We start from the raw sequence: 26,704 nt of genomic DNA, 5'->3' as shown, positions 1-26,704 counted from the left end.
CAGACTATCGCGTGAAATATAAAAAGACAAGCAAGCGTATAGATTATAGGGAGAGTACTATTTCAATTTCGCAATTCAAACGTGCAATTCGAATAGAGGTGGATCCTCTGATGATCCCGCAGGTGATGTCGATGCTTGAATCGCTTCTTACACCAGGCGCATTGAAATCTTGGCCCAACGCCGCATTCCAACCGTAAATGCCTGGTTAGGTTGCACTTGTGGGAATAAGTACGACCGCATTTCGGACACAAAAACGGTGGCCCATCTTCCAAATCCTTCAGCATCTTCCAAACTGCAACATTTTGTTAAGCACACGATGAAACGTTTGTCACGCATTTGATACAACGATTGGCAAGACGTGGCGGAAGTAGAGAAACAAGCGTTTTACGGCAAAATAATATTAATGTCGGGAAAGAATACAACGAATTCGAGGACCTTACATCGAGCCATGCTATGGCAAAATAAACGTGTTCCTTTCCTCTCGATCGCAACAAAATTTAGATAATCGTGTGAAGATGATTGGCACACTCGCGCACAATTACCTGTACGTTCGTTCTAAACAATATTCTCGATCAATCGCAAACAACAGTTTTCGCATGCAACTATCGACATTTCTATGGAAGAACAATTTCATCGTGAAATACATCCGTTTCTCTGACTATTATACACGGTTTCTCAACGGTGTTAACATTTATTAAATGAACATTTAGAACGATGAGAATCGTCACGGTCTGCTATTCGTCTTCATGATACGAAAATTAATGACGCAATAAGACATACGTAACAAGAGATCGATAATAAATCGATCAGAGATACGATAACTTTTCGTAAATACAAAATATTTATTTTCTTTATCGTACAATTGTGAGTATTCATCGATGCCCATAGTTATCTATGTATGTAAGTACATGCGTGTATACTCGAACAAACTTCTCCCTTGTTTCCTTTGATATATTTTATATATACATATATATGTGTATATATATATATATATGTATATATACAATAATGGTTTATCGATTTCATTTCGACTCATCTTACCTATATTTCATCTTTGTCTCGTTTACTCTTTACTTTATTGTCCTGTCCGTACTACGTTTACCACGTAGAGCAGATATTATAATTTGATGGAATTCAACAGAAAAATGGCAACAAGTCAGTCTACTCTGGTCAGTCGAATATTAATACAATGGTGAGTAACCTTCGAGATCACCGTTGAATTCAAACTATACATATTTAACGTTTCTGTAAATTAATGGAAATGTACTTAAGGTTTCTGATGAGTTCTCATATGAAGAAGCAAGTTGTGCTTGTGTTTCGACTTCTTGTGACATATGGGACACTCGAATTGCGGCTCGACACCGCACTCGAATCTAATGTGCCTGTTCAAGGAGTGAGGCCTCGTGTAAGCGTTTCCACAACGCGAGCAAGAGTAGCTGCAAGTATCGCGAACATTCGCGTGATTTCCTGCCAACGATGGCTCGTCTAATCCATTCTCCGACATCTTCCCCGACGCAACAACGTCGTTCAGGCAATTTCCAGAACGTTGTATCTTGCTGGAATACTCGTTACTGTCGGAACCTGGCTTCTCGGTCACTTGACTTTCCGCCATCAGACGAAGGTACAAGCTCTGGTATCGATAATACCATTCGATCGCTGCACTTGGTGAGTACTTGCGTTCTAGAAAATAGATAACAGAATCAATATCGTTCTGCGTTGTCTGCTATTCGTTTCGTCGACGATTCTCTTACATCGATAGTCGTTCGAAAGAGATGAAACGTGAATTACGCGAAAGTGGATTTACACTGAAAGCACGAATCGTGGTACGTTCAACCGATCACCGTGAAAACGATTACCCGCGGCTTTAAATCACCAGCTCGATCCTGTCGTTTCCAGTTATCAAGTCTGCGATCAAATTTTCGAAACTCCTGAACGTAAGACGCGTTCCGAGTGCTATTTAGACATGAAGACTCAACGAGACATCGAGATCGCTTACGCCCTTGTATTTCTGTTTCATGTCCAAATATCGTCGAACGCGGCTTATCTTCAAGATTCTGTTACGTTTGCTGACGTTTTGGATGGCGCGTGTTATTAAGCAAATGTAAAACCCGTCTCATAAAATTAGTTACGAATATGAAGTTGATTTTTCTGGCAATTGACACAGACACATATACGAGGTTTAGGTTCACCGCAAACAAGGCTTCGTGTTATGATTAAGTAGCACGTTAAGTTTTTATACAAGCAGCCACACTTTACTTGCAACATTTATAAACTTCACCGAGATTTTCCACCTTTCTCTTTTCTTCCTTCTGATTCGCTTTATTTCACGAAAACGGAGAGCATGGTCGCCGATTCGGATACAACGTTGAACAAGCGATTCGACGACAACAGGCCGATAGGAAAGAGAGGAACAGCAACTTGCAATTTATTGGCATTGTTATACTTGAAATTGATTAAGACGGTATTATCGATGTCATTAAAGAATATAATGACAATTGTAATTCACCATATTTATTCATTCTTATCACGGCTTCCTAGTATTTATACGTTCAGGTATAGCAATTTATCGTTACGTACTTACACGCTATTAAGTAGAAACCGATTATGACTTAGTTCAGTTTTAGTCGACGAGATCTGATCGATCTGTGTTTGTGAAAGAAACCGGCGATAAGAAAAGTAATATTTTTAAAGCGGTACAACGAACGTATTCTAAAGCAGTCTTGTTGCGATTAACATAGTTTCATCGGCTTGAGATACTATCCCCGTCGATATAAAAAGACAATTTGAGAATCGCATCGAGTATTTTCGCAATAGTATATTCTCGAGGAACATTTTTGTTTCGCCGGTTAAAATATCGATATAAAAATATTCTAAAAATCATTCGTGGAACAAAGATCACTAAAGTTTATGCGGTTTAATGGGGCTTCGGTATCTTGTGTCGCCCCTGATAATGTTCGTTTAACTTATACTGGTGATAGAATTTTTTCGGACACAATTTACAAGAAAACTTTTTTTCTTTGTTACCACACTCAACCCTCTGATGCCTTAATAAACTGTCTCTCCACTTGTACCTCTTGCCACAACCGAAACAAATATTCATCAAGTTGCCATCATTGCGCAAATATTTCATTTCATCTTTTTGCGGTAAATTCATGCTGGCCGCGTAAGGTTGAAACCCCGATGGCAAACCGTACGGCAGTTGCAACGAGAAGTAGCCATCTGAAATTCAAGAAACAAATAAACCGTTTAGACAGCATTGCCGAATTGTTACACGAGAGTGAATAATAGTGAAAGAATCTTAGAAGAGTAATTCGAGCACTTTTTCAACCTGTTCAAAGTTCTTACGATCAACCATGTCGATAATACTAGACGCTACGGAATTGTCAAACGATATCGATCGATACGCGCGGTGCAAGCTGAACGACGCGATTCTATAGTTTTTCGTCGATCTTACAATCGGTTCGTTAAAATGCCGCTTGAAAAATTCTGTACTAAACGAAGCGTTGAACAGGAGCAATAATATAAGATAAAACATTGAAACAACTTTATTCAACGAAAGTGAAATGCAACAGATCGTACGTAGGTACAATAATCATCGATCGATCGTTCGAAGAGGGAGCATTCGAATGGCAAATAGGTAGAAAGAACGGAAAGAATTCCAAAAACCAATTCCAATTGCAATTCCAATTTGTAGAGTTCGCGGCTACAATATTACACAGACTGGTGATTTTCTTAAGGGGGTATTCTGGTCTAGAAATTTGAAAAAATCGAAAATCTTTTTCTTATATTTCCAAAGTTTAGACATTCGAGAATGTGCCCTTAAAAGGATTTTTCAAAATTTCAATTGTTTTATGAGTTACAGCCATTTTTCTGACGCAGCATCTGCTTAAACGCGTTTTTCTCGAAACTACTTTTTTCGAGTTGGCGTGCACGATATCTCAAGTTCTAACGAACCGATTCATTTTAAATTTGATCTGAATATTCCTTATATACTCCTCGATCGTCCGGACCACGCTCAGCTCAAAATCTTTAATATTACTATTTTTTAAACGTTCGGAATTGTGAAAAAAACGTGCGAAATAAGAAATTTTTTTTCAAACGGCCGTCATTTTGTGAGAAAATGTTGTATTGACTTTTCCAAGGTTCAGACGATAGCGGCATCCATACTAATTAAGAATCCGTTCGCATTTTTTGTTTCGGACGACCAGAAGGGTTGATATCATGCACGCCACGACACCCCATTTTTTTGGCAGCACCCACTTTGCCAGCTCGTAACTTTTTAAATATTGAGTTTTTTTTTTCAGTGAATTTTTTACGTAATCTCGAAATATCAATAAACAAATGCTAAAAAGAAGGATAGCAAAAATACTTTTTGTTTCGCTTGTACAGAGCTTCAAAAATCGCCCGAAACTCATGCCTCTAGACCAGAATACCCCCTTAAGTCGCTACTCTCTATTTGTGTTCTCGTACAGACACCTATATACTCCCATTGCTTGACTTGAAAAGCGGCAAGTGTACGAACGAATCTAGTCCCTCCGTTACGTAAACCTACATGGCAAGCCATTTATATTTTCGCGTTTACAAATGCCAGTTGGCGTCAACTCCAGAATTTAGTAATTAACGTTTATTCGACGAAACTTCATCCGACGTAGCTTTGCGACGAATTTTTCCAAATAGTTGAGAAGAACATTCGCATCACACGCGTGTAATTTGTCGACAGTCGTTATGGCACACGTTAAATTACTGTGGTTCGCGCGCACATATAGTTGTGCGTGTAACCATGTGTCAGTGGAATAACTTTATCAAGTTCCATGTAACGTGGCAGACACGAAACGAAAACATTATTGACGATATAAAAATGTTTATAGACACGCGCGATATATTTGGCTGCTGGTCAAATCGCTCGATGGAAAAAGATTCGAATGCAAAAAGAGAAACTTAGCACCTGGCGGATTTATAGGTCGTGGTAAGCATCGACGTGATTCCGTAGTTCGTATCGGTACTTGAACTTTTTCTCGCATAGATGACAGGAAAATTTCTTCTCCTTGTTCCCACAGTCGACTCTCTGATGTCTCCTCAAGCTATCCTGCCATTTGTATTTTTTTCCACAATGAAGGCACACGAATCGTGGTCCAGGAGCAGTGACGCACGAGTTGGATTCGTAACGTGGATGCATACCGCTCGCGAGACTCGTCGATCCTCCGATTTCCGAGATGTACGATTTGTTAAGGAAGTACGAAGGTTCCTCGTCTTCTCCGATGTTACGAGCCTTTCTCTTCAGCACCCATAACGCGCTGTAATCTCTCGTATCTTCGATACCTGCGGGAAAAACGTTCAGTGGCAGCGATCACGTTTCATGCGCGATAATTATTGCGAATCATGTAAACTAAAGGCAATGTAATATACTTTCGAATGTTTCCAGTGTTTGTTCTATGTTTAATTGACGCATAAATATAGATACAAATACAAATTGCATGGAAATAAACAAGCGTGAACATTTCCGTTAGGTCGCATAAATTTCGCAGAATGTTAATCGAACAAAGTCGTGAGAAACATTTCTCTTTCTCGTTTTGAGAAAAAAAAGAAAACAAAAAAGGAAATGTATCGATCAAATGCGATTCGACAGTTTCTTTCGATAACTCAAAATTCCATATAAAACGGAGAAAATTCACGTTCTCTCGCGCCATCAGAAACGAACAATCACGAAAAGACAAAGGTTCCGAATAGTCTCAAAGTGAGAAGAAAATTGTCTGCACGCTTTTTTTTTTTATTAAACGGTCGGTTTATCGGTAGCTGTAGACGCGTTGTCTTTGTCGCCGCAAACGAGTCTCTGATGCCTCCTCAACGTGTCCAGTCTTTTGTAACCTTTGCCGCACTGATTGCAATAAAACTTTTGTCGATGTAGCCATTCGACTTCCTCTTGCAGCTTCTCCAACGACGCGTCGCATTTGGCTTGGTGCCGTTTAAGACTGTCCATTCGCGTGTACGCTCTGTCGCAACCGTCGCATCGAAATTGTTGATGAGATTTCACGCTTTTCCGGAGCACGCTCGATTCCATGGAATTCAAGATGGACGAGTCACAGAGCAAATAGTTCATCGCTAACTGTCCGTGAAACGAGATCTCACAAACCTCGGCGTCGTCCTCTTGCTCTTTTTCCGAGTAGCTCTCCGACTTCTCACCTGCAAAGAACACCATTTCTTCGTTATAAATGGGAGATCGCAAGTACCTTGTTGCGCTAGTTTTCCTCAAAAAGGGTAGAAGCATGCATGTGTTTCGTTATAGTCAAATTACCTTCCATTCGCCTTGCCTTTCAGCAAAAGCTTGACATACGTGACTATTCGCTGATTATAACGCGAATATCACTAACTTCGTTAGCGATCGGAAAAACGACTATAAACGAGCGTTCTTTACCGAGAGAGAGAGAGAGAGAGAGAGAGAGATGGGAGAGCAGGAGAGAGAAAGAAAGAGAGAGAGAGAGAAAGAGAGAGAAAGAGAGAGAGAGAGAGAGAATTCATCGAACAGATGAGCGGAGATTAAAGAGTGTCGTTTGAAAAACGTTTTATTCAATTTTGAACATACCAAGAAACATTAGCTTCATGGACGCGCTTAACTTCGCGGTTATTTACTGTGATACATTTACAGCATCCTCGATATACATATACACACGTACATAGAGCATGAAAGTGAAATTCTTTCTGACAAAAACCATATCACAAAGCAAAATATTACAATTATCGTACTGTGATATTACGCTAATTGCTTCGTCATCGATGATTCTAAGAGTATTTGATACCGTGGATTTTCAACCATTTACACCGATAGGATAGAGTTTTACCACTCTATAGAAAATAAACAGCACTGTTGCGGCGCGATGCAAGAGTATTTTTTCTAAATAGATGAAAATCCAGACTATCATAGTCACGTTCTTTAATGTAAGTTGTCTCGTATTTCTTCCTCTTTCTGTGCAATATTATGTAATATTTTCAACAAGAAATACTTGTAAAGGTAGCGCGACTTCATGGTTTCTATAATATAGAATGTATAACAAGGTACATAACACAGTGGCACTTATTTGAAAAGATGAAAACGTTGAATTGGTACAGAGCGTATATGTTGTTTCCTTTTCTCTTCCCCCCTCAATCTTCTTTATAACGAGCTAATCCATAACTGTGGTAACGATTGATAAAGATAAGAAAGATCGTACGCGTAACATGATCAACGTATAAATTTTATATACTTCGCTTCGAGCGAATCACGAAAGTGGGAAACAGCCAGAAGAAAGAAAAACCAAGGTAAAAATTTGTTAAAGTGGAAACTCAGTATTTTTGATGCACGGCGTTCTCCTATGATGTTTGCGATTTTAAAAAGAGAGTCGAATGCGCCGATTTCACGTGAGAGATCAGCGAGAGCGGCTTCGCGAACTTCTTGCCGCAAAAGCGGCAGTACATTCTGTCTCCTTTTACTCTGCAATAATTCTTCTCGTGTCTTCGAAGACTGTCGAGCCTCGAGAAGCTTTTGCCGCATTCCTCGCAGATCACGCTCTTTGCAGCCTTCTTTCGTTCCGCCAAATCGTAACTGCTGGCAACGAACTCGAACAGTGTCTGCGGCTCCTCGTACTCGTTCTCCTGCTTCACGAACCAATCGCTCAAGTCCGCTCGTTTCCCTGCGAAGAACGAACGGTTCGCGTTAGCAAATATAATTACGTGGGTTTTATCGTTAGTCGGTTGATCGTATGAAACACAGGACAGTACATGCATCGGAAAAGATACAAATTTTCACTACTGCTTCGGTGGCAGTAATCACGTGAATATACTAATTTCATCGTGTTTCCGCGATATTGCGGGAAACGATATGGCATAGAATCGATTTCGACCGATGTGAAACACACCTTTCTCTTTTTTGACGTAGGTCGCTTATTCGTCACTTATTCGTCGCTTATTCGTCGCGTTCATGCCTTATCCCACATTCAAAGAACAGCAGACAGAACGTGTTGTTGCGGAGCCAGATGTGTTTATTGATCGAACGTAACAAAATTGAAAAATATGCTATGCCCGCGTCAGGTAGCTTAATTATCTTTATTCGAGATTCGATTAGAGTAAGGCTATAATAAAAGTTTCAAATTTCTACCCACGCAGAACACACTCATAACATTTGATAGCAGTACTTGAACCATTCGTTTGATACATTCGTTTGAGTTTCTCTCTAACCTCCGCGAAGCTCCGGCAAAACGCGTGAAACGCAGAGTTTATTCGTCTTGTTGCTAGTCGATGACAACTGCTTTGTACGAAACGAAGGACGTTCAACGAGCTTTCCTAAAAGCAAATCGTTCGTTGTTTCTAATTAGACATCGATCAAATTCGTCGCAGGGGAAATATAGCTTGATCGAATCGATGACAACGTGTGAAAGCAAAGCTCAAACATAAGCGGAGACAGATTACATTAACATAGAAGATTAGTGGTTATAAAGAAGATCATTCGATAAGGAGCGAAAGCAAACATTGTGCCACCACTTTATAATAAAGCTCTTTTCCATCAGGAGCCCGGAATAATGTCACTGATTTCTTACATGTATACTATATACTAGTATAGCAATACTGCACTGTTAGTTGATGCGGTACAAATAAATTACAATCGTCGATTATACTCTAGTTACAAGAATAAACACATCGAGTAAAGTTACGCAAAAGTGTAAAAAGATAGATGGATTAAGTGAAAAGAGAAAGGAAGTGATATTACTATATTACTGACTACTCAAATATAAAGCCCACTGTCCCTTCGCTTACTAACTTGGCGAAGTAGCGTAGCATATACGTATAGAGTGTTTGATGCGACTAAGAACGCGGAACGTTCGATGAAGATGATGATATTTGCTCTCGACGGGTTAAAAATGCGTAGGATCGTCGACAAGTTAAGGAGCGGTGTGTTTGGTATTGTAGTGATTTGTCAATTCGTATCTCCGGTAAAACTCCCTTCGACATATTCTGCAGTGATGTTTGGGTAATTTCCCGCATTCGAGTCTTTGATGTCTGCGGAGATTAGCCATCCACGAGTATCCTTTGCCACACTCTCCACACATGTAACGTTGCAAGGAGGCATGCCCGCGAGTCAAGCGTGGTTTAATCGTTTCCGGAATCAGTTTGATATCCTTGGATTCAAAAGCAGCAAACTCGTTCATCAGGTTGGAATCGTCTGGAATACGAGAAACATCGATTACTGCGAATTCGTCGTAATCTATCGAGAAGGATAACGTGGGAGAAAGTGGTAAGAGTCTAGAGAAATTGGACACATCTATATTTGCTGATATTTATACGCGCATAATTTACAAGCAATTCAAGTATGAATAATTTTATTGAATCGATGGATTTCACGCAAAATACAGCAAATATATCGCTGTACGAGCGATATACGGAGACGATGTACAATGAAAATGGAAAGAAAAGTAAACTTAAATACAAACTTAAAAGTTACTTCGAACTGAGAGAGAGCATCTGTACAGGTAAACTTTTCTAAATCAAGTCTGAATGATGAGCCAGCAAATGTTCTTTCAGTCTGTCGCGCCTGTAAAACTTTCTCGAGCAAAAATGACACTTGTTTCTCGCTTCCTTGTTGCCACATTGCAGCTGATGTCGACGTAAACTGTACATCCAGGTATACTCTCTGCCGCAAAGCGCACAGGTGAAGAGCTGTTGTGGCTGTAGTTGATGCTGTTGCTGCTGTTGTTGCAGCGGTTGTTTCTTGTTCGGATCGAGCACGGGACACGGATAGTAGTACGCATCGTTGTAGTTCCTTTCTTTCAGCAACGGATCGTCCATGGAACTGCTTCGATAATCGTTCAAAGTGCTCCAGACGCTCTTCGATAGAACACCTGTCGAAGTAACACATTGGTGAACAAGCAGCATTAGATCAAAAGAGGAAGTACCTCGGGACAGAGGAATGGTTTCGCGAAACAGGGTTAGATAAAAGTATGCGGTCAAATTAGGCGAATTTGGACAGATCGAGTAGGTGATCGAAGGAATCGCATTTGATTTGGTGCGATGAAAGGAACACGAGCTACGAGAATCAATATCATTGTCAGTAACAGAAATGCTGGAAAACGGTGCCGTTCCATTATATGTACGTCAATATAATTATGTTTTAATCGTTCAGATTCGTTTATTTGTCGATACATATAAAACGCTATGGTGAGATATAAAGCATTACGATTGAAACATTTGTTTGGTATCCGTTCCGTTGAAACAAAGTATACGGAATGTAATGGACATGATAGTATTTCCGTACATTGTGCATCTTCAGCGTACACCTCGGTTCTTTCTCATACAATTACATCCCGTTACCTTTCCCGTTACGTATCCAAAATGTTATTTACATGGTGGATTAAATAGCAAATCTATTTTGTATAAAGAAAGATCTCATTCAACACGATTTATTTCGAGTGAAAAGAGAACCATCAAACGATTACGAAATTTTCGATCGGAATCGAATTTCAAATGAATCTAATCATAAGATACATGTATGCGTGTATAAAATTCAAACTAACAACTCAAGATCAAAGATTTACACGCCTCCCACGTGATGTAATTCACAGAAGGGAAGGATTGTCGTTCGAAAGAAAAGGATAGAGCTGCAAAGATTAAAGACGAACGCTTTTAGATATTCGTAGAAAAGATTTGTTTAGCGCATTGATCGCAATCGATGCGTCGCGACTACTGTGGGAATCGCGGTCGAGCAGCTACTCCCGTTCTTTGGCGAATACCGGCGAGTCATCGGTTTTCTCCACAATGTGTGGCAGTCTTCTTCGGCATCCGACGATGTGCGAATTCAAGACGAATCTGTGCTTGAATCTTCTATCGCATATCGGGCAAACTTCGCAAGGTACAACGCCGCACTCGAGTCGTTTGTGACGACTCAAAGACGTGGTGGCCTTGTAAGTTTTCCCGCACCTGTTGCAAGCGTACTTCGACCCGCTATCCTTTCCATTTTTTCGTCTTCGATTTCTGTTCGGGTTGTAAGGCATGCCCGGGTAACGTACCCACAATGGTTCGCTATTGTCCTGCGGTTGTTGTATATCCTGTGATAACAGCATTGTCGCCAAAAGCCCTGAAACGAAATGATTTATTCGTTAGATGTCAAGCTTAGGCGTCCTTATCCGTTATAGTTTCGTCCTTAGCGTGATGAGCAAGAAAAAATATTTTTCCTTGATTCGAGAATTAAACGAGCTTTAAGTGTGCCATGTACCTGGGAAGTTGGATTTTTCACCACGGGTGTTTGTGGTCGGTGCAGCTTTGGATGTAAGAAGAACGATCAAATGAGTCGGGGGAAGAAGGACATGATAAAGAAGAGCGGGAATGTCCTTAAAAAAGCAAGCAAAAGAATAAACGTGTTATTTAAAGTTGAGAAGGTAATACGTAAAAGAACATGGTATCTTGCATCCGTAAAAAGTCTTTTTACATAATACTAATTGTAAGCAAGGGAAACGCGATCGTTATGTAGAGGAAAACATGTATTTATTTAACTGTGTAAAAACTATACAACGCCGCAGCTCTGTTGTCGCTTTCGCGTTACGATTCCTTCGTAACGTGTCCATTGGGTCTTCTTGCCTTGCTTCAAAATTTTATCGTCGCTTTGCAGAAGCTAGCTGTCGAATTATAGTTTTCACAGGCTTAAATTTTATGTATTCGCTTCTCCGTGTTTTCTGTTAGTACGACGAATGTAATATACAAGGCAGCGTTTTATATCGTTCCGTAGTATTCCCGCTTTCTTCTACACGAAGCCAAATGATGCGTTAGCTTGAACCTATGAGTGAACTTTTTCCCACAAATTTGACAGCTTTGTCTTGGCTCGACTCCGCATTCGAGCCTTTGATGCCTTCGTAGCGAAGTTTCCAGCTGATAACCCTTTCCACACCTGGTGCACTTGTGAATCACCGGTCGCCTCTTATATCGTAGATTTTCGATGTTCTTCACCGTCAGCCTTGGTACTGGAAAATAGAGAAAAGACGAAACGGCTGTCAGTAAGAGGAGAACGCGTTTCATTCGATATTTATACGCGAAAAAAAAGGAAAGAGGATCGTTACACGTCCTACGAGCGTAGTTATGTAATATATGTTAGGTTCACCGTTTAGTACGTGAATTCTAATATCGTAGAATGGAAACAAAGGCGAACGACAGCAGTGACAAGGAGGGGCACAGCGCAAGAACGAAAAAGAAAATTTGAATAATTTACTTACGAGAAACCGCGTTTTCTGGCGCAAGCCAAAATACTTTGTGCGTATACACGTGCAGCGTATACCTGAAATTTGGCCGAATTTTCCTCTCAGGAAGAGAAGAGAGGTAACACATTCCATTTCTTTCGTTTAATTGTATGATACTTACGAGACACGGGGGAAACGCGCGAGGATTTCGTTTACGAATTTTCGTTTCCTTGCTTCGCTAGTTTCCTTCGATTACCTTACGAATTTAATGAGAAGCAACCTCTTATATACACACAAACTACTCGTGGAACTTCGTTTGCAACGCTTAACATTTATTTCATGAAATAAAATTATCAAGATTTGATAATAAGTAAATTTCGTAACAACACACGTTCACAGTATATTAGAATCGTGTGCTATGGTTGTTACTTCTCTGATTTGTTGCATTCGTATTAATCATCAGTGACTAGCTAGATTCAAACTTGTTTCGTAGGTCATATATTAAGATAATGTATGAGTCTGGCATGTGACTGCCAACGATGTTTGTGCTTGAACTTCCGGCCGCAAATAGGACATTCAAAGGTAGGATCCTTGCCGCACTCAACTCGCAGGTGCTTCTTCAACGAGTCTCGCCAAAGGTATCGCTTGCCGCACTGGAAGCACCACCACAATTTCTTCGCTGCAAAGAAAAATTCAGAAATTACTTGAACGGCCGTGCATAGAAATCTTTCTGGCAGAAACACGCCACGTTTCGCATAAAACAATTAAAAGCTATCGGTAACACAAACTGATGGCTTTCATGTAATCTGTGATCCGTCGGTGACGAAATGTGACGATGAGCGTTTCATTAACAGACAAGGAACAAGATTACAAAAAGATACGAAACTTTTCGGATACGTTCCTGTCTTTCATTCGTTTTAACACAATATGCGAAAAGAGGAGTCGCACTTATAGGTATTATGCGGATTTATTATCGTCGATAGTTACTGCTGCTGCATTATCTTCCGAGAAAACAGAAGAATCGGATAATCGTTGAGGATCGTTCGTTATAAATTAATATGATGCATGGATTTCGCGTGAGATTGCCATCGATGTTTATGCTTGAACTTCCTGCCACAAATTGGACACTTGAAAGTAGGTTCTTTGCCACATTCCACTCGGATATGATTCTTCAAGGAACCGCGCCATTGATAACGTTTGCCACATTGAAAGCAGATCCACCCCATCTGAGAGTGAGCTGCAAAAGAAGAAGCGTAAAGCGGATTGGTTAGTCTTCGATTTTTAAACTTTTGTCAGGAGGTAAATAAGTTTTCGGATTTTACTACTTTCCCCGTTACTTCATCGTTAGTACTAACGAGTAACAATAACGAAACGATTACACCTTAGACAATACAACATTAACACGTTGCTCTTGTACCGTGCTCGAAATTACTCGTCGGATCGTTCGATCGAGCAATTTAATGCAAAACACTTCCTAATCGCTTATCAAACGACGAGGTCTATTCTCAATAACTTTGCGCAGAAATTAGACGTTTCATCGTTAAATTTTTAACGAACCTTTATTCATTTTCTAACAAGTTCGCTTACAATCTGCTGGAAGCCCTCAATTTCCTAAACTTTGTATAGTAGTGGTAAGATTTTCCGATTAATTTGTACAAAATTGATATTTTGAAATATTCCGATGAAAAATATGGAATAGATGATCAAATATCGAAAAAAAGTGAAATAGGTCAGCATCACACATCGTCTATAAAAAAAAAATGAAATAGGTCAGCATCACACATCGTCTATAAAATAAAAATGAAATAGGTCAGCATCACACATCGTCCATAAGAAAGAAATGCGCGGTGAGACGTGAGAATTGGACTTCATTTCCAACGCATTATTAAAATCCTTGACTATGCAAATTCGAGGTAAGGTGCGACTGCAATCTGTGCTTGTACTTGAATCTCCTTCCGCAAAGGACGCAGTTGAATTTCGGTTCCTTTCCGCAAAGGCGCAGATGCGTATACATGGAAGATTTTTTCGAGTAGATCTTGCCGCATACTCTGCACGGATATACAGTTTCCCGAGCGGCCAGCTCACCTGGAACACAAACGATTAGTCGTGCGTGGATGCAGAAGGCAAAGTGTTTCGCGTTCACCGACCAGATCGGGCAATCCACCCCATTACATTGATTGGCTACGATGCATACCTGATTCCACGAGATTACTTAAATTAACCGCAAGTATCGTCGATTCGTTTATTTCGCGGGAGGACACTCGAAATTCAAGCGTTTGCGTTACATTTGCGTAAAGCGGAAAGGAACATTAACCGGTAACAAATTTTCGGGTAAATTTATGGGATAGAGTCGGAAGAAACTTTAGCATAGTGAGCAGGCGACTGTTACAAAAATTTACATCAACATCTATTCTTAGCGAAATATCTTATCTCTGTTTATTGCTCAACTTCCTGTTTCTTTACGTATTGCTCTAGTTTTGGAACCAGCAGCAAATCGCATAGTTTTCGTTAGCATAGTACACGTATAGCACAGTGGTACATCCAGAAAATCTAGCAAAATACGAAATTTTTCGGATGCTATTAAAATATCATTTTCTACTTGTTTCTTTTTTCTCTCAGAGTCTTTTTCTCGTCAGTCTCATTTTCTTCGCGTGCAAATTATCGTGCAAAATGCGTTCGGCACTCAATACGTTGGACAAATCAAATATACGATATTCGATTTTAAAACGCAGCTCGCAGCACAGGCAGATCGACGTAATTGTGGATAGACTTGTGATGCTTCGCGAGATGGTGTTTGTGTTTAAATTTTCTTCCGCAGACTTTGCAAGAGAATCGTGGCTCGATACCGCATTCCATGCGCTTGTGTAAATTCAACGATTCTTTCCATTTGTACGTTTTTCCACAGTTGTTACAGAGATAGCTCGAACGAAACACGAAAATCGGTAAACCTGAAATCACAAAAACATACATTTTTATTAGAACTAAGAATCGACCGCTGTTTGTTCGATCAACACACTTATACACTTTCCATATTTTATGAAAAACTACTCTGTTAACAGCACGTTCAATGCACGTTCAATGAACAATATCTTTTATTATTACATCCAAGGATCGTTTACACATATTTCTATATGTATACCGTATACACATATAATATGACAGAGTGTACCGTTGAAAAATTATCGTGCGACAGATAATGCCGATATCTACTTCGTGATAATTGCGGACGCGATATAGAGCCGATCGACAAGTTTCTATTACTTGAAGATTTTGTATCGTTTCTTTGCTTCCTCATCGGATCACGTTGCCAGTATGGATATGAAAGGAAAAGAAAAGAAAAACGAAGAAACGCGTCGATTTCATTAGTATCTTTTCAACCAAACGAGTTCCGATTGATCACGATGATGACGTCTCTTTAAATGTTCTTTCAGATGGTGCTTATGCTTGAATCTTCTGCTGCAAAAGATACAGCCAAACTGCGGCTCTCTTCCACATTCCAGTCGACGATGTGTATTGAACGAATCCCTCCACCTGTACGACCTGCCGCATTTGACACAGACGTGCTCCTTGAACAATCCTAAAAATTAACACACCGAATTTGTACTACCATTTCGATCAGTCCTTCGAACGACGTGCTTAACTATTTAGAGGGAACAACTGGGTACTTGATATTCTAAAGTGTATTCGCAGATCTTTCTTGATTGCGGGACGACGCTCGAAACGGTATACAGAGTTGTACGCTAGATCTTAGTACATCTGCGAAACGAACGAGACATTTGCCTTTCTCTTTTCTTACAGAGAATCCCTTTTAACCGATTCTTCCCTTTACATTTTACGCCATAGATCGAAACGATATTCGTCGTGACTAATTCGCTACTAATTCGTATTACGCGTTTCTTTAAATTATTTATTGCGACTAAATTTTACATAACGTACATAAATACAATTTCATGTATAAAACATACATATTTAAACGATGGAAACATGGAGCGTAGTACAAGTTTTGTCTAAAAGAGTTACCGCCATTACGCACGATACGTGTTATCGTAATACGAAAAGTTAAACGAGCGTAGCTACGGAACAGCTATGTTTTAACATTTTAACCGACACATTTTCATGTCGAAACTTGACAATGCTATTGCGCGGCACCGTTGCTCGAACCGAGGTAAATATTTTTCCCGTTCGAAATAATCCAATGATGAACGTTGATCAAATGTTTCTTTAACATCCATTTGTGGCGAATTTTCGTGCCGCAAACGGGGCAAGAGTGTTGCGGGTCCTTCCCGCATTCTTCTCTTTCATGTCTAACCAACGATTGCATCCATCTGTATTCCTTGCCGCAATTCGAACAGAAGTGTCTCCCAAGTCTCTTGTAATAGTCTGAACCGCAGTAAGCTGAAAGAACAATGCAGTTTCTGTAATTATGTAGGTTCAGGTATACGCCTATTCGAATAGCTTCTTAGCGTTTTCCTATTACGCTTATCCTTACGCTCCTTTGAACGTAAAATGAAAGAAAAGCATCGCCCTAATGTGAAAATGTATCGAGCGCAATAATTCAAAACACTGAAACTTTCGATGAAATCGCTTTATTAAAATTGCGAGCTGTTTTCAATTAATCGGTCCATCACCATTTTTTGCGTTAAAATAGTTGCTTGCTAAAAGCTCAAATATTATTCAGATGTAATCATTAGCCATCAGATTCCGCGTTGCTCCATTCTTGAAACGTTCGGTCCGTGTTAATTCCAGTTGAGGCTTGGTTTTCTGTCTCGGTGTAAGTAGTTCTTGTTTCATTTGGCAGTCGCTGCGTAGTCTTTTCAATCGATTACTCGTACTACAACGTTTCCACGCTATTGTAACAATCGAAACCCTACTATACGTTTCATTTATTTTAAATCGCATATTCTCAGAGTAATAATCGTTCGAGTCTTATAAAACGGTGATAGGCGGTGTGTTCTCTAAACAGGTGAATCTGTAACGCGTGGACCACTATACGCAATAGAAATATTTATTTACACTGTGAACGTATGAAAATACGTAAACTGACATTAAGATAGATACAGGTATAAACACGATGATTCGCTCTCTCGGTCCGATGTTAATAAATTAGGAGATTCGTTATTAATTTTTGATAATAAACAGTCGAAGGATTCGAGCTGGAATCACATTTTTGTACAATTCTTTACAACATCATAGATTCTATAAACGCGATTTCCAACGAATTCCGCGATTCACAAATTTAAGAACCGAAATTCGGAATTGGGAATTTAGAATTCAGAATCTATAGTCGACTGAAGCAATATTATGGAAAAGTGTTCTTTTTATGTTTATCAGTGAGATGTATCGATGATTTGAAATCGACAATGTCAGTCTTATAAACGTGCAAATCGATACTGTGTATGAACTTACAGTATCGAGATACGCTAACGCAGACGATGAAACGCATTCTAATATCTTACTCTTCTTGTCAAGTTCGGAATGTTTAAAAAAGCTATCGGAAAGACGCGATATAAAAATGTTTTCTTTTCTTTTTTACCGAAAGGGAGAATATTACCGTCCGAAATATTCCGATCGGTTTGCAAAGGGACGCAGGAGCTCGAGATTCTCGACGTTCATGGTTTCGGAAAGGTTTCCCAATTCTAATCATCTCACTCTGCTTTGTGAACGTTATTTTCGTGACGTAACAAGTAATCTCTGCGTTTGAATTTTCTGCCGCAGAGGGTACACTTGTGCCTAGGTAACTTTCCGCAGCCTTCTCGAAGATGTCTGGTCAAGGAGTCCGTCCATGTGTAACGTTTGCCACACTTGTAACAGGTAAACGGAGTGTCGTAGTTGACACGATTGTGGTCCCTCTTCGAGTCTGAAACAGATCAGAAAGAGAACGAGAGATTAACGAGATTAACGGAGTTTCGTTGGCCGTTCAGTATCCTTTATCTCGCGCGCGAGTCGTTTATTTTATCTCACGTTGGAAGTCGTGTCTCGTTGCAAGAAGCAACGGTATTCCAACGATACGTTCGCCACGAAAAAGGTCATGCTTATCATTCGTCGGCAATCTTCGAGGCGCATTAAGGACCGCGTTAAGAAGCAAACCTGAAGGAGGGATCAAGAAGGAAGCGAACAAAAAAAAAAAATATTGTATGTACGTACACTCTTCTTTATTGCTCTTCCAGCTCGTGTTACGTATAGATACTACCTGAAAAATAACTGAATAATTTCGGTAAATGACGCAACATTTGTGCGTGTATTAATAACATTAACAACGTTCAAAGGCTATCGACGTTAACGAAAAAAAAATTAATCGTAGAACGGTTCTTTCGATATTCGATTCGCTTCCTGAAGGATCTTTATCACGGAATTTTCTACCACACACCGAGTACGTTTCTTTCGCTTCCACGCCGTACTCGCAGTTTTTACACTTTCTACTCTTCGATGCTTGCCGCATTTTTCTCCTAAGTGTCGATGATACGAAGTCTTCCGAGAATAGGTTCTACCGCATACGCTGCATCGGTAGAGAGTGTTGTTCGTCATACCGGCATGCCCTACAGCCGCCACCCAGCCTGAAATCGTAGTTTCAGCTGTTAGATACGTCAACGTTTCCCTCGTATTACCATCTACAAACTTACTACCTTCAAACTCTCCTGTATCTCAACTTGGCTTCAAATATATCTGTACATATATCTACGCTTTTAACGTTTCCCTTATTGACCGCGATTTTGATCGTTTTAACATGTTGTTAAACTAAAACAGCGGAAAGATGATACCTTGCCATGTGTTCCGTCGTTTCATCCACTCGAGAAGCAAAGTGAATGTAATCGAAGTTGAAGCAAGAAGCAGTCATCGGCCAATTAACGGCGATCGTTAAAGTTAAAAGCGATTAAAAGTAGTTGGCGATGCATGGAAAATTGTCTTTATTCTGCGGTGCGTGAAGAGTTCAAATAGTCTCGGTTAAACGTCGAATACAGAAAATACTCTACGAGATCAATATACACTGTACACATACATAGAGAGTTACTTTCTTTCGTTATCAGCGAAAACGTGGGAAACGACGAGTAAATATATGTCGGAGATGGAAGGACAGCGGGGAAAACCCCAATACCCTGGTCCAGATTTTTATTATAGCTACACTTAAGCAATAAAAAAAAAAAAAAAAAAAAGAAATAGTTCTAATGTTCCAACCTGGCTTTATGACGATGGGTTCGGGCTCAAGGTGACATAGCGGATCACTAGACGTAGCCACGATCACGGGAGGGACGTGTTCCTGACAGAAGTATGGAATGATTATATGGCTCTCCTTAAAAACAAAGATTTGAGATGTACGTTATTCCTCGCATTACTACTATATCAATCATTCTTTTGCCAGAAAATCTCAAGACTACGGTTTCTTTAATTAGTGAACACTCGGCTCCAAAATCGGAGTAAAATGGAAACGACTCACCCGGATGACTTGATCCATCAGTTGATGCTCCCGCTACGTAGAAATCGATTCGACGCTCGTTATTGAAATTATATTCAGGGCACTGCTTTGTAAAGGATTTTCCTCCATAGTCAGATTGACAGCTGCGCATCGTGCAGCGGAATCGGAGCCCGCGGTTTCAGGGTTAAAACGCGGTGGCGAAAAATGGTTAGGTTCCACACTCGATTTTTGCGCTAGCGACTGAATTAACTCGCTCACGATGGTCGTAAGCTCTTGCAGTGTTATAACCAGCACTGATCACACTTCTAATGTCGGAGTCTGGTTTGAATTTTGGGGGGCGTTCGATGAACCTTTACTTACTTTACTATCGCGAATGTAGCTAATGTTTATTGGTACAAATGTGGACACTACAAGAGGCTATGAGTAATAGCGGCGATAGGAAGGTCGAGATGACGGTGACAATGAATTCAGGTTCGATAACGAATCCACGGTCCACGGGATGACGAGTGCCAACGTAGTACACGATTCGGATAACTTTCTCGATAACTCAATCAGCAATTCGCCCAACGACTAACTAATTAACTAAGTCGTAATCCAAATGAAACTGCCCTTATATATCTGTCTATCCTTCCCTTATATGTCTGCCCTTATAAACTGTCCCCACGTCAATCTTTGTTTTTAAGGAGAGCCATATTATCATTCCATACCTCTGTCAGGTACACGTCCCTCCCATGACTGTGGCTACGTCTAGTGACCCGCTATGTCACCTTGAGCCTGAACCCATCGTCACAAAACCAGGTTGGAACATTAGAACTATTTTTTATTTTTTTTGTATTGCTTAAGTGTAGCTATAGTCAAAGTCTGGACTAGGGTATTGGGGGGTTTTCCAACATTCCAGACGGAAAGTCTCGCTGTCCTTCCATCTCCGACATATATAATAACTTGACGCTACATTCGGATTATAAGGTATCGTTACTCGATTATACTTGAGCTCGGAGAATTCAAAAACGATCGGGTCACATGATGCATCCATGGACTGTCCAGATGTGTCGCTGACAATTCGAACGTTGCTTAAACGCTTTTAGACAATAACGGCACAAGTATTGCGGCATTTTGCCACACTCCTCTCGCAAGTGACGATTCAGCGTGCTTTTGTTCGTGTAGGACCTGTTGCACTTGAAACAGGGGTACGGCTTCTGGAAATCATCCCGAGTAACGTTTCCCGGAAATCTCGGCTGACCTGAAATCAAAATCCAGAGCTGATCAATCACATGTAGAGAGCGTTTCTCGCGATTTAAAAAGAGCTGTAACATCTTCGATGGTAGTTTAATCGATCTCAAATACGTTCCGATCCGATACGAGCCCGTAACCATAGGAAATCTGATGGTATATTTCAAAATCGGTTGCATTCTCTAATGCCGCGAAGAAATTGAAAACAAAGAAACTGAAATGGTCTCCTTCTTCTTTTGTCATCTTCGGTTTCGTGGAAACAGATACGAGAAAGTAAATGATAATAAACGCGATTGCTCTAGAACCACTTGGCAATAAAAAGAAAAAGTCAGCAATTCGTACGACTGTCGATCTTCCGTGAAGATTCTTGCTCTTCCTTGTGTCTTCCATTGGTCTTCCAGTCGGTGAAAACACTCAAGTAGTTCGAACGCAAAAATATCTGAACGGCTACGGACGAATTCGAAAGATCTGAGACATGGTTTACCCTTGCAATTACAGTTTTATTTTCGCGTACTTCGATAATCATAATAAGATTATAATAAACTACAATAACACTTTGAGAAACTAGTTTATATATAACCAAGGCCTCAGCAAGCATCGTTCCCACGATTTTTGTTCATATATTGTACATCAATTATTCAACATATCACAGAACATTTCTCGTAGAATGAAATTTTTTAAATCAATCGAACTTTCTTCAGAGCCGGTCGACAGTGTCGCACATCGTACGGCTGTTGTTTCGTATTTTCCAGGAAATCGAATTTTTTTCATCTCTTCTTCTACTTCCGTCGAAAAAAATAGTATTATTAAAACGAAAGGAAACGCCGCGGGTAAAAAAAAGTATTTCAAACGAAAACGAAAATCTTGCATGTATCAAGCTTAATCTGTTTCTGCTATTTAATTATATGTCGATCATTGATAGAAGGGTAGCGTAGCGAGTTACATAAAGAAACAAGAAATATTGCGTAAAACTATACATGTAAGAAAGAAGGATCGCGTGAAATTCGATTCTCTTCAGGGGAAGTTCGAAGAAACCGACGACGAGGAAGGATAGGTATAAGTTTGGTCGACGATGATCTCTTCATGGGTGCATCGACCTTTTACGATCCTAGCAGGAAAATACGGCCGTGAATCGTCGAATTGTGTCGTTGAAAGTTAGCTTTTTGCTTGAATCCTTTCTCGCAGATACTGCAGATGTACTGAGGCGGTTTACCGCATTCGTCGTGGAGATGACGTTTTAGGCTGCTTTTGTTCTTATACAATCTACCGCACTTGTGGCAAGAAAATGGTTTCGGCAAGAAATCTTGAGCCCGCAGTGACGGATACATGTTCCTTGAGCAACTACCTGTAATTTAGAGGTCAAAAGAGCTTCGATTATTCGAACTAATCTCGTTTGAGCTAAATTAAAAACGCGTTCCTTCAAAATTCTCTTTCGTTCTTTTCATCTCACTTTTCGCTAAATCAACGACGCGCGTCTCGATATATATGCATACATAGAAACGAGTTTACGTGTGTGTTTTCAAACGAATGATTGCAATACTCCAGCATCGAAAAAATGATCGATACGTTTCGAATATTAAAAATGTGCTAGTGCGCCCCAACTGAACTAACGAAACTGAAATGTGAAGGTTGATCTTGATCTTTGATAGTTGCGTATCTTCGGATGATGATCGGATGTGAAATGAGTTATCAGCTATGTGTGCTTGTTCCATTATTTCGGAAGCTTTATTATCCAGAATGTTAAACATGCTTGCGAATAAAATAAAAATTTATCAATTTCCGGAAATTAGACGGAAAAGGTGGAATTTCACCTTCCTCGTTCTCCAAGAACAGAAATATACGTTTCATTTGACTTCGTACGACTTCCATTCGAAGTCTTTCTCTTGTAGATATAATAGATACACAATTTTCCTGCACTCATCACGTATGCGACGGTGCAACGTCGTGGCATCGTCTCGAGTGCAAGATCTTCCGCAGAAGTAGCCAACATGGTCTTCGTTTTGGAGATTACGCTCTTTCAGCAATTGTCAGTCTCTTCTTCACTTTGCGTTCTGTAATAGAGAGAAAAAAAAAGTAAAGTTGTTCCATAACATGATCGATCGCTTTCCACTGCAATGTATCTGATTGATCCGATAAAAATGGTAACAGTGGGATAACTACAGACAATAGAAATCTGCTTCCAAAGTTGATGCAGAAACTATCAAGAAAATGTCTTCTTCAGAAGAGTATATACTCTTGTCGCGATAATACTCTTGTCGATCCGTTGAATAATTATGTCGCAACGGGTATCGTTCTGTTTGCAGGAAACTCGAAACGATTACAATAATTCTTGAAGAAAGAATGGCAATCTTATCTGAGATTTTTTACGAGGGAGCTTTGCAACGAAAATTATCCTATCGTTTCTAGAATCGATTAAATAAAGAACAAATAAAGAATTTCGATGGAAAGGTCGAAATTCAACGAAACATTTACAAAATTATTTCTATGAATTTGTTCAAACGACAATCTTTTCCTGGGCTATGTTGTAGATTGTTGTGGAAAAAAAGTCGGATTGCGATCATAAAATAAAAGACTCTCTTATCCCTGTGAAAATCTCAGACAAATAAGCAACACGAGCAAACTCGAGTCAACGTTGTTGCCGAAAATATTTCATCATTTTTACTCCATTATCGTGAAATCTATTTTGCGATACGCCGACGAGTTCCATATTTATTCGATTAAGCGAGATATGTTTGTTGTGCAAGCGTATCAAACGACAAATTTTACTCGAGTTCTATTTCGTGTTCGTACCGTGCAGGAGAACAACGTATGATCCGTGCGTACGATCTAACCTGAAAAAAAAAAATTGGTAGAAATTAGAAGCATTGTTATGTGACTGTCCGCCAGATTATCCTTTCTAATTTTATCCAGTCTTTGTAAAAATGCATAGACCGTTGCAGCGAGTCGAGTTGAGACAGGGTAAAATTTTATTTCGTAATATTACATAAAACATAAAAACATTGAACTCCTCTATTTGAAGACTAACATAGCGGCTCCGTTCAAAGGAATCACTTGGTGAATGGAATTCAAATGTTTAACCAAATGATGTTTGTGCATGAATCGGTATCCGCAAATTTTACAAGTAAACTGCGGCAATTTCCCGCACTCCACGCGCCTGTGTTTAAACAGAGACTCCTTCCACTTGTACGATTTGCCACAAGTCTCGCAGAAAAATCTCGTTTCGTTAAATTGGCTTGCGATTTCTGTTCCCTGATGCCGTCCCGATCGTTGGCGTCGATGACTTCGTGGTTGCCACATCGACTCTGCAAAACCATGCAAACGGTAATAGAAGCGTTAATCGAATTAAAATATAATTCAATCACTGAAATGATTACGAACATGGATCTGACAAATGAGAGTATTCTTAAAGAATGTTATACACATAGATTATTTGTTCGAAACAAGGATTGGTGCCGACCACCTCAAATGAATCGAACGCAAAAGTGCCGCGGAAAGTTCCGTGAAGAATGTTTGATTTATTTCGTGAAGTAAATAAACGAGGATGCTTTTCATTGGATAAATTACAAAAATAACAGATCCCAGATTTTCCGATTGACGAAACCGAGATCCTAGTCGACGCGAAATCCTAGTAACAGAGAATTAACAATTCGAAAAGTCCGAGTTTCTTAAATCTTTGCGGCGGCAGCTTCTCAAGTGCTGCGTCACGTGATGTCTGTGTTTAAACATTTTCCTGCACTGCGGACACGGTACGTTCGGCATTTTTCCACACTCGTACCGCAGATGTCGATCGAGCGAACTCTTTTGACTGTACACCTTGCCGCAAGTACATACGTGCTTCTTCGCGTTTATGGAAATCGAGGACAGCTCTGGAAAGTGGTCGAACGCAAGCCCCACGCCTTTTACGTGAAACAAGCCCGTGTCATCTGAAATCAGAAATATCGCCTTCCGTTAGTCACTTTCGTATCTCGTACGTATTTACGGTTCAACGTTTGTTTCTCACGAGCTCGGTCGAAACACACTGTGTCTTCTTTCTTCTTTTTCAAGACCTTGGATATACATATGTACATACACGAGGATGTCGGATCTCCTGATTTTATTTGCATTGTCTTTTAACAATTCTTCGATAAATTAATCGTAATTGAACGGATAGAAAACATTCGTATCATAGTCTTGTATGTTTATTAAAACTACAGAGAAACAGTAACGAGCTGCAAGCTGGCGCGCAAAGTTACAAAAAATATAATAGATATTTTTGTACAGTCAACGAAGTCTCATATGGAATAAGAAATAGATAACGACGTTCTCTTTATTGTGTACAATTTGGTGTCTTGACGTGACGTAACCACAAATGAAGTTTATTACTTTTAAAGGTGCACTTTTCACATCGATATTCCTCTCCGCATTCGCTACGTTGATGACACATCATCGAGAACTGGTACTTGAAACGCCTCCCGCAATCACAGATTAGACGACCTGAAAAAAAAAGCGGAACCGTGTCACTAGAGGGAGATAAATAGATTTGAAAATTGGGCGGTTAGACGATGCGATTGCATCGCCAACGAAACACCATATCTGTATTGTTTTTCATTTCCATTTCCACTTTCATTTCCTTTTCCATTCCCATTTTCATTTAGTAGTTAGCTTGAACAAAAAACGAAAAACGTTAATTGGTTTGAGCGGTCGCAAAGAGATAAGACAACGAGATGTTTAGTTTGTCAACGGTTACGCAGACGAAAACAGTACAGACAATGTACGAGAGTCTAATTGTAAGAGACAAATCGTTACTGAATAATTAAATTCTTTATTGTTCGTCGAGTATCCTCGCTAACACAATGGTTATCAGTGATACACTCACAATGGTAATTATATTTTTAAATTCGCAAAAAATCATAAATCATAAAGAATATATCGTATATATGTAACATTTGTATACGCAACATACGATGTTTATTGAAGTCGCCTGAGCGTCGTCATATTATTACGTGTGTATACTTTACACATGTTACGTGGATGAATAATGTTTTCTCCTCCTACTTGTCGCTATCATCCTCAGCAATTCTGAAAGCTCTCCACAAACAGAGAAAAATGTATCGAACGCTTACGTGCTAATTATTATCGTCATCGATCTTCTTAAAAGCAAGAGGTATTCTTTCATTCGGGCTTCGCGTTTAAGCTTTCTATTATCCGTTTCTCGCTGTTCCTCGTTTGTCTCTCGCTTGTCTCTCGGAAAAATCATCGATATTTATTTTACATATTATAACATACGCGCATTACACGTATAACCATAACTTTTTATTTAGACTTTAAACGAATCCTTCTACATGGGTATCGGTTGCGTGTACAGACATGCCCCATATTCCGTATGTGTATCGGACAGTTTGCACACGCGCACGTTAATCACGTTATCATACATATAAAGTATGTAATTTGAAAATAATTTGATAGGCATTTCGCGTACAATCACCCGCCGGCATAAACGGCAACTCGAATATCGCGTAAATAGCCTTGTTTATATTGGCACAAGTGTTGTAACGTCGACAAGGGAAAGGGATGTTTATCAAATTTATCCGATGAGGATAATTACCGTTTACCTAACGGCTCGACGAATATATTCGATGAAACCTCTTCCCTCGCACCGTATTATTCATTTCTTTTGACTCTTCTTTGTACGCCACTCCATCTTTCAAAGAAAAAATCAGAAACGATACCTGATTTACACTATTTGCACTATAAATTGCTTCGCATTTAAACGCGCCGCGTATCTAAATCTATGTTTTACCATGTTAAACGCTTGTAATAAACGTATACCTCTCACTTCCTACGATGTTTATAATCAGTCTTTGCGCTTCTATTACGCTTTTATTCGTATTTA

The 26,704-nt window shown here is 39.7% G+C and overlaps 7 protein-coding genes across 7 annotated transcripts; all 7 read right to left on the bottom strand.

Moving 5' to 3' along the window:
• Nucleotides 1–1,469, bottom strand: LOC117207810 (zinc finger protein 776-like). The gene is made up of 2 exons (XM_033448396.1): nt 1,268–1,469; nt 1–292 (listed from the first exon to the last, which is right to left on the bottom strand). The coding sequence occupies exons 1-2, from the start codon at nt 1,332–1,334 to the stop codon at nt 63–65; spliced, it is 297 nt and encodes a 98-aa protein (XP_033304287.1). The 5' UTR covers nt 1,335–1,469; the 3' UTR covers nt 1–62.
• A 1,026-nt stretch (nt 1,470–2,495) lies between these two features.
• LOC117207802 (zinc finger protein 224-like) lies at nt 2,496–5,135 on the bottom strand. Its single transcript, XM_033448387.1, has 2 exons — nt 4,946–5,135; nt 2,496–3,219 (listed from the first exon to the last, which is right to left on the bottom strand). The coding sequence occupies exons 1-2, from the start codon at nt 5,019–5,021 to the stop codon at nt 2,915–2,917; spliced, it is 381 nt and encodes a 126-aa protein (XP_033304278.1). The 5' UTR covers nt 5,022–5,135; the 3' UTR covers nt 2,496–2,914.
• Nucleotides 5,136–5,770: 635 nt separating this feature from the next.
• LOC117207836 (zinc finger protein 596-like) lies at nt 5,771–8,174 on the bottom strand. Its single transcript, XM_033448457.1, has 3 exons — nt 8,129–8,174; nt 7,431–7,664; nt 5,771–6,180 (listed from the first exon to the last, which is right to left on the bottom strand). The coding sequence occupies exons 1-3, from the start codon at nt 8,172–8,174 to the stop codon at nt 5,771–5,773; spliced, it is 690 nt and encodes a 229-aa protein (XP_033304348.1).
• A 1,101-nt stretch (nt 8,175–9,275) lies between these two features.
• LOC117207835 (protein suppressor of hairy wing-like) lies at nt 9,276–10,681 on the bottom strand. The gene is made up of 3 exons (XM_033448456.1): nt 10,678–10,681; nt 10,539–10,622; nt 9,276–9,866 (listed from the first exon to the last, which is right to left on the bottom strand). The coding sequence occupies exons 1-3, from the start codon at nt 10,679–10,681 to the stop codon at nt 9,508–9,510; spliced, it is 447 nt and encodes a 148-aa protein (XP_033304347.1). The 3' UTR covers nt 9,276–9,507.
• On the bottom strand, nt 10,547–11,727 carry LOC117207806 (zinc finger protein 761-like). Its single transcript, XM_033448392.1, has 3 exons — nt 11,515–11,727; nt 10,659–11,098; nt 10,547–10,606 (listed from the first exon to the last, which is right to left on the bottom strand). Exon 2 carries the CDS (start codon nt 11,082–11,084, stop codon nt 10,731–10,733), a length of 354 nt encoding a protein of 117 aa, XP_033304283.1. The 5' UTR covers nt 11,085–11,098; nt 11,515–11,727; the 3' UTR covers nt 10,547–10,606; nt 10,659–10,730.
• Nucleotides 11,728–17,749: 6,022 nt separating this feature from the next.
• On the bottom strand, nt 17,750–20,842 carry LOC117207805. Its single transcript, XM_033448391.1, has 3 exons — nt 20,589–20,842; nt 18,559–18,745; nt 17,750–18,048 (listed from the first exon to the last, which is right to left on the bottom strand). The coding sequence occupies exons 1-3, from the start codon at nt 20,629–20,631 to the stop codon at nt 17,922–17,924; spliced, it is 357 nt and encodes a 118-aa protein (XP_033304282.1). The 5' UTR covers nt 20,632–20,842; the 3' UTR covers nt 17,750–17,921.
• A 2,129-nt stretch (nt 20,843–22,971) lies between these two features.
• On the bottom strand, nt 22,972–24,281 carry LOC117207807 (probable transcription factor Ken). The gene is made up of 2 exons (XM_033448393.1): nt 23,858–24,281; nt 22,972–23,663 (listed from the first exon to the last, which is right to left on the bottom strand). Exons 1-2 carry the CDS (start codon nt 24,127–24,129, stop codon nt 23,606–23,608), a joined length of 330 nt encoding a protein of 109 aa, XP_033304284.1. The 5' UTR covers nt 24,130–24,281; the 3' UTR covers nt 22,972–23,605.
• Between the last annotated feature and the right edge of the window lie 2,423 nt (nt 24,282–26,704).

The sequence above is a fragment of the Bombus bifarius genome, unplaced genomic scaffold (genome assembly GCF_011952205.1).
Source record: "Bombus bifarius isolate JDL3187 unplaced genomic scaffold, Bbif_JDL3187 scf7180000008046, whole genome shotgun sequence".
Taxonomy (NCBI): domain Eukaryota; kingdom Metazoa; phylum Arthropoda; class Insecta; order Hymenoptera; family Apidae; genus Bombus; species Bombus bifarius.
The sequence above is the reverse complement of the archived record's forward strand: the minus strand, read 5'-3'. Positions and strand labels throughout refer to the sequence as shown.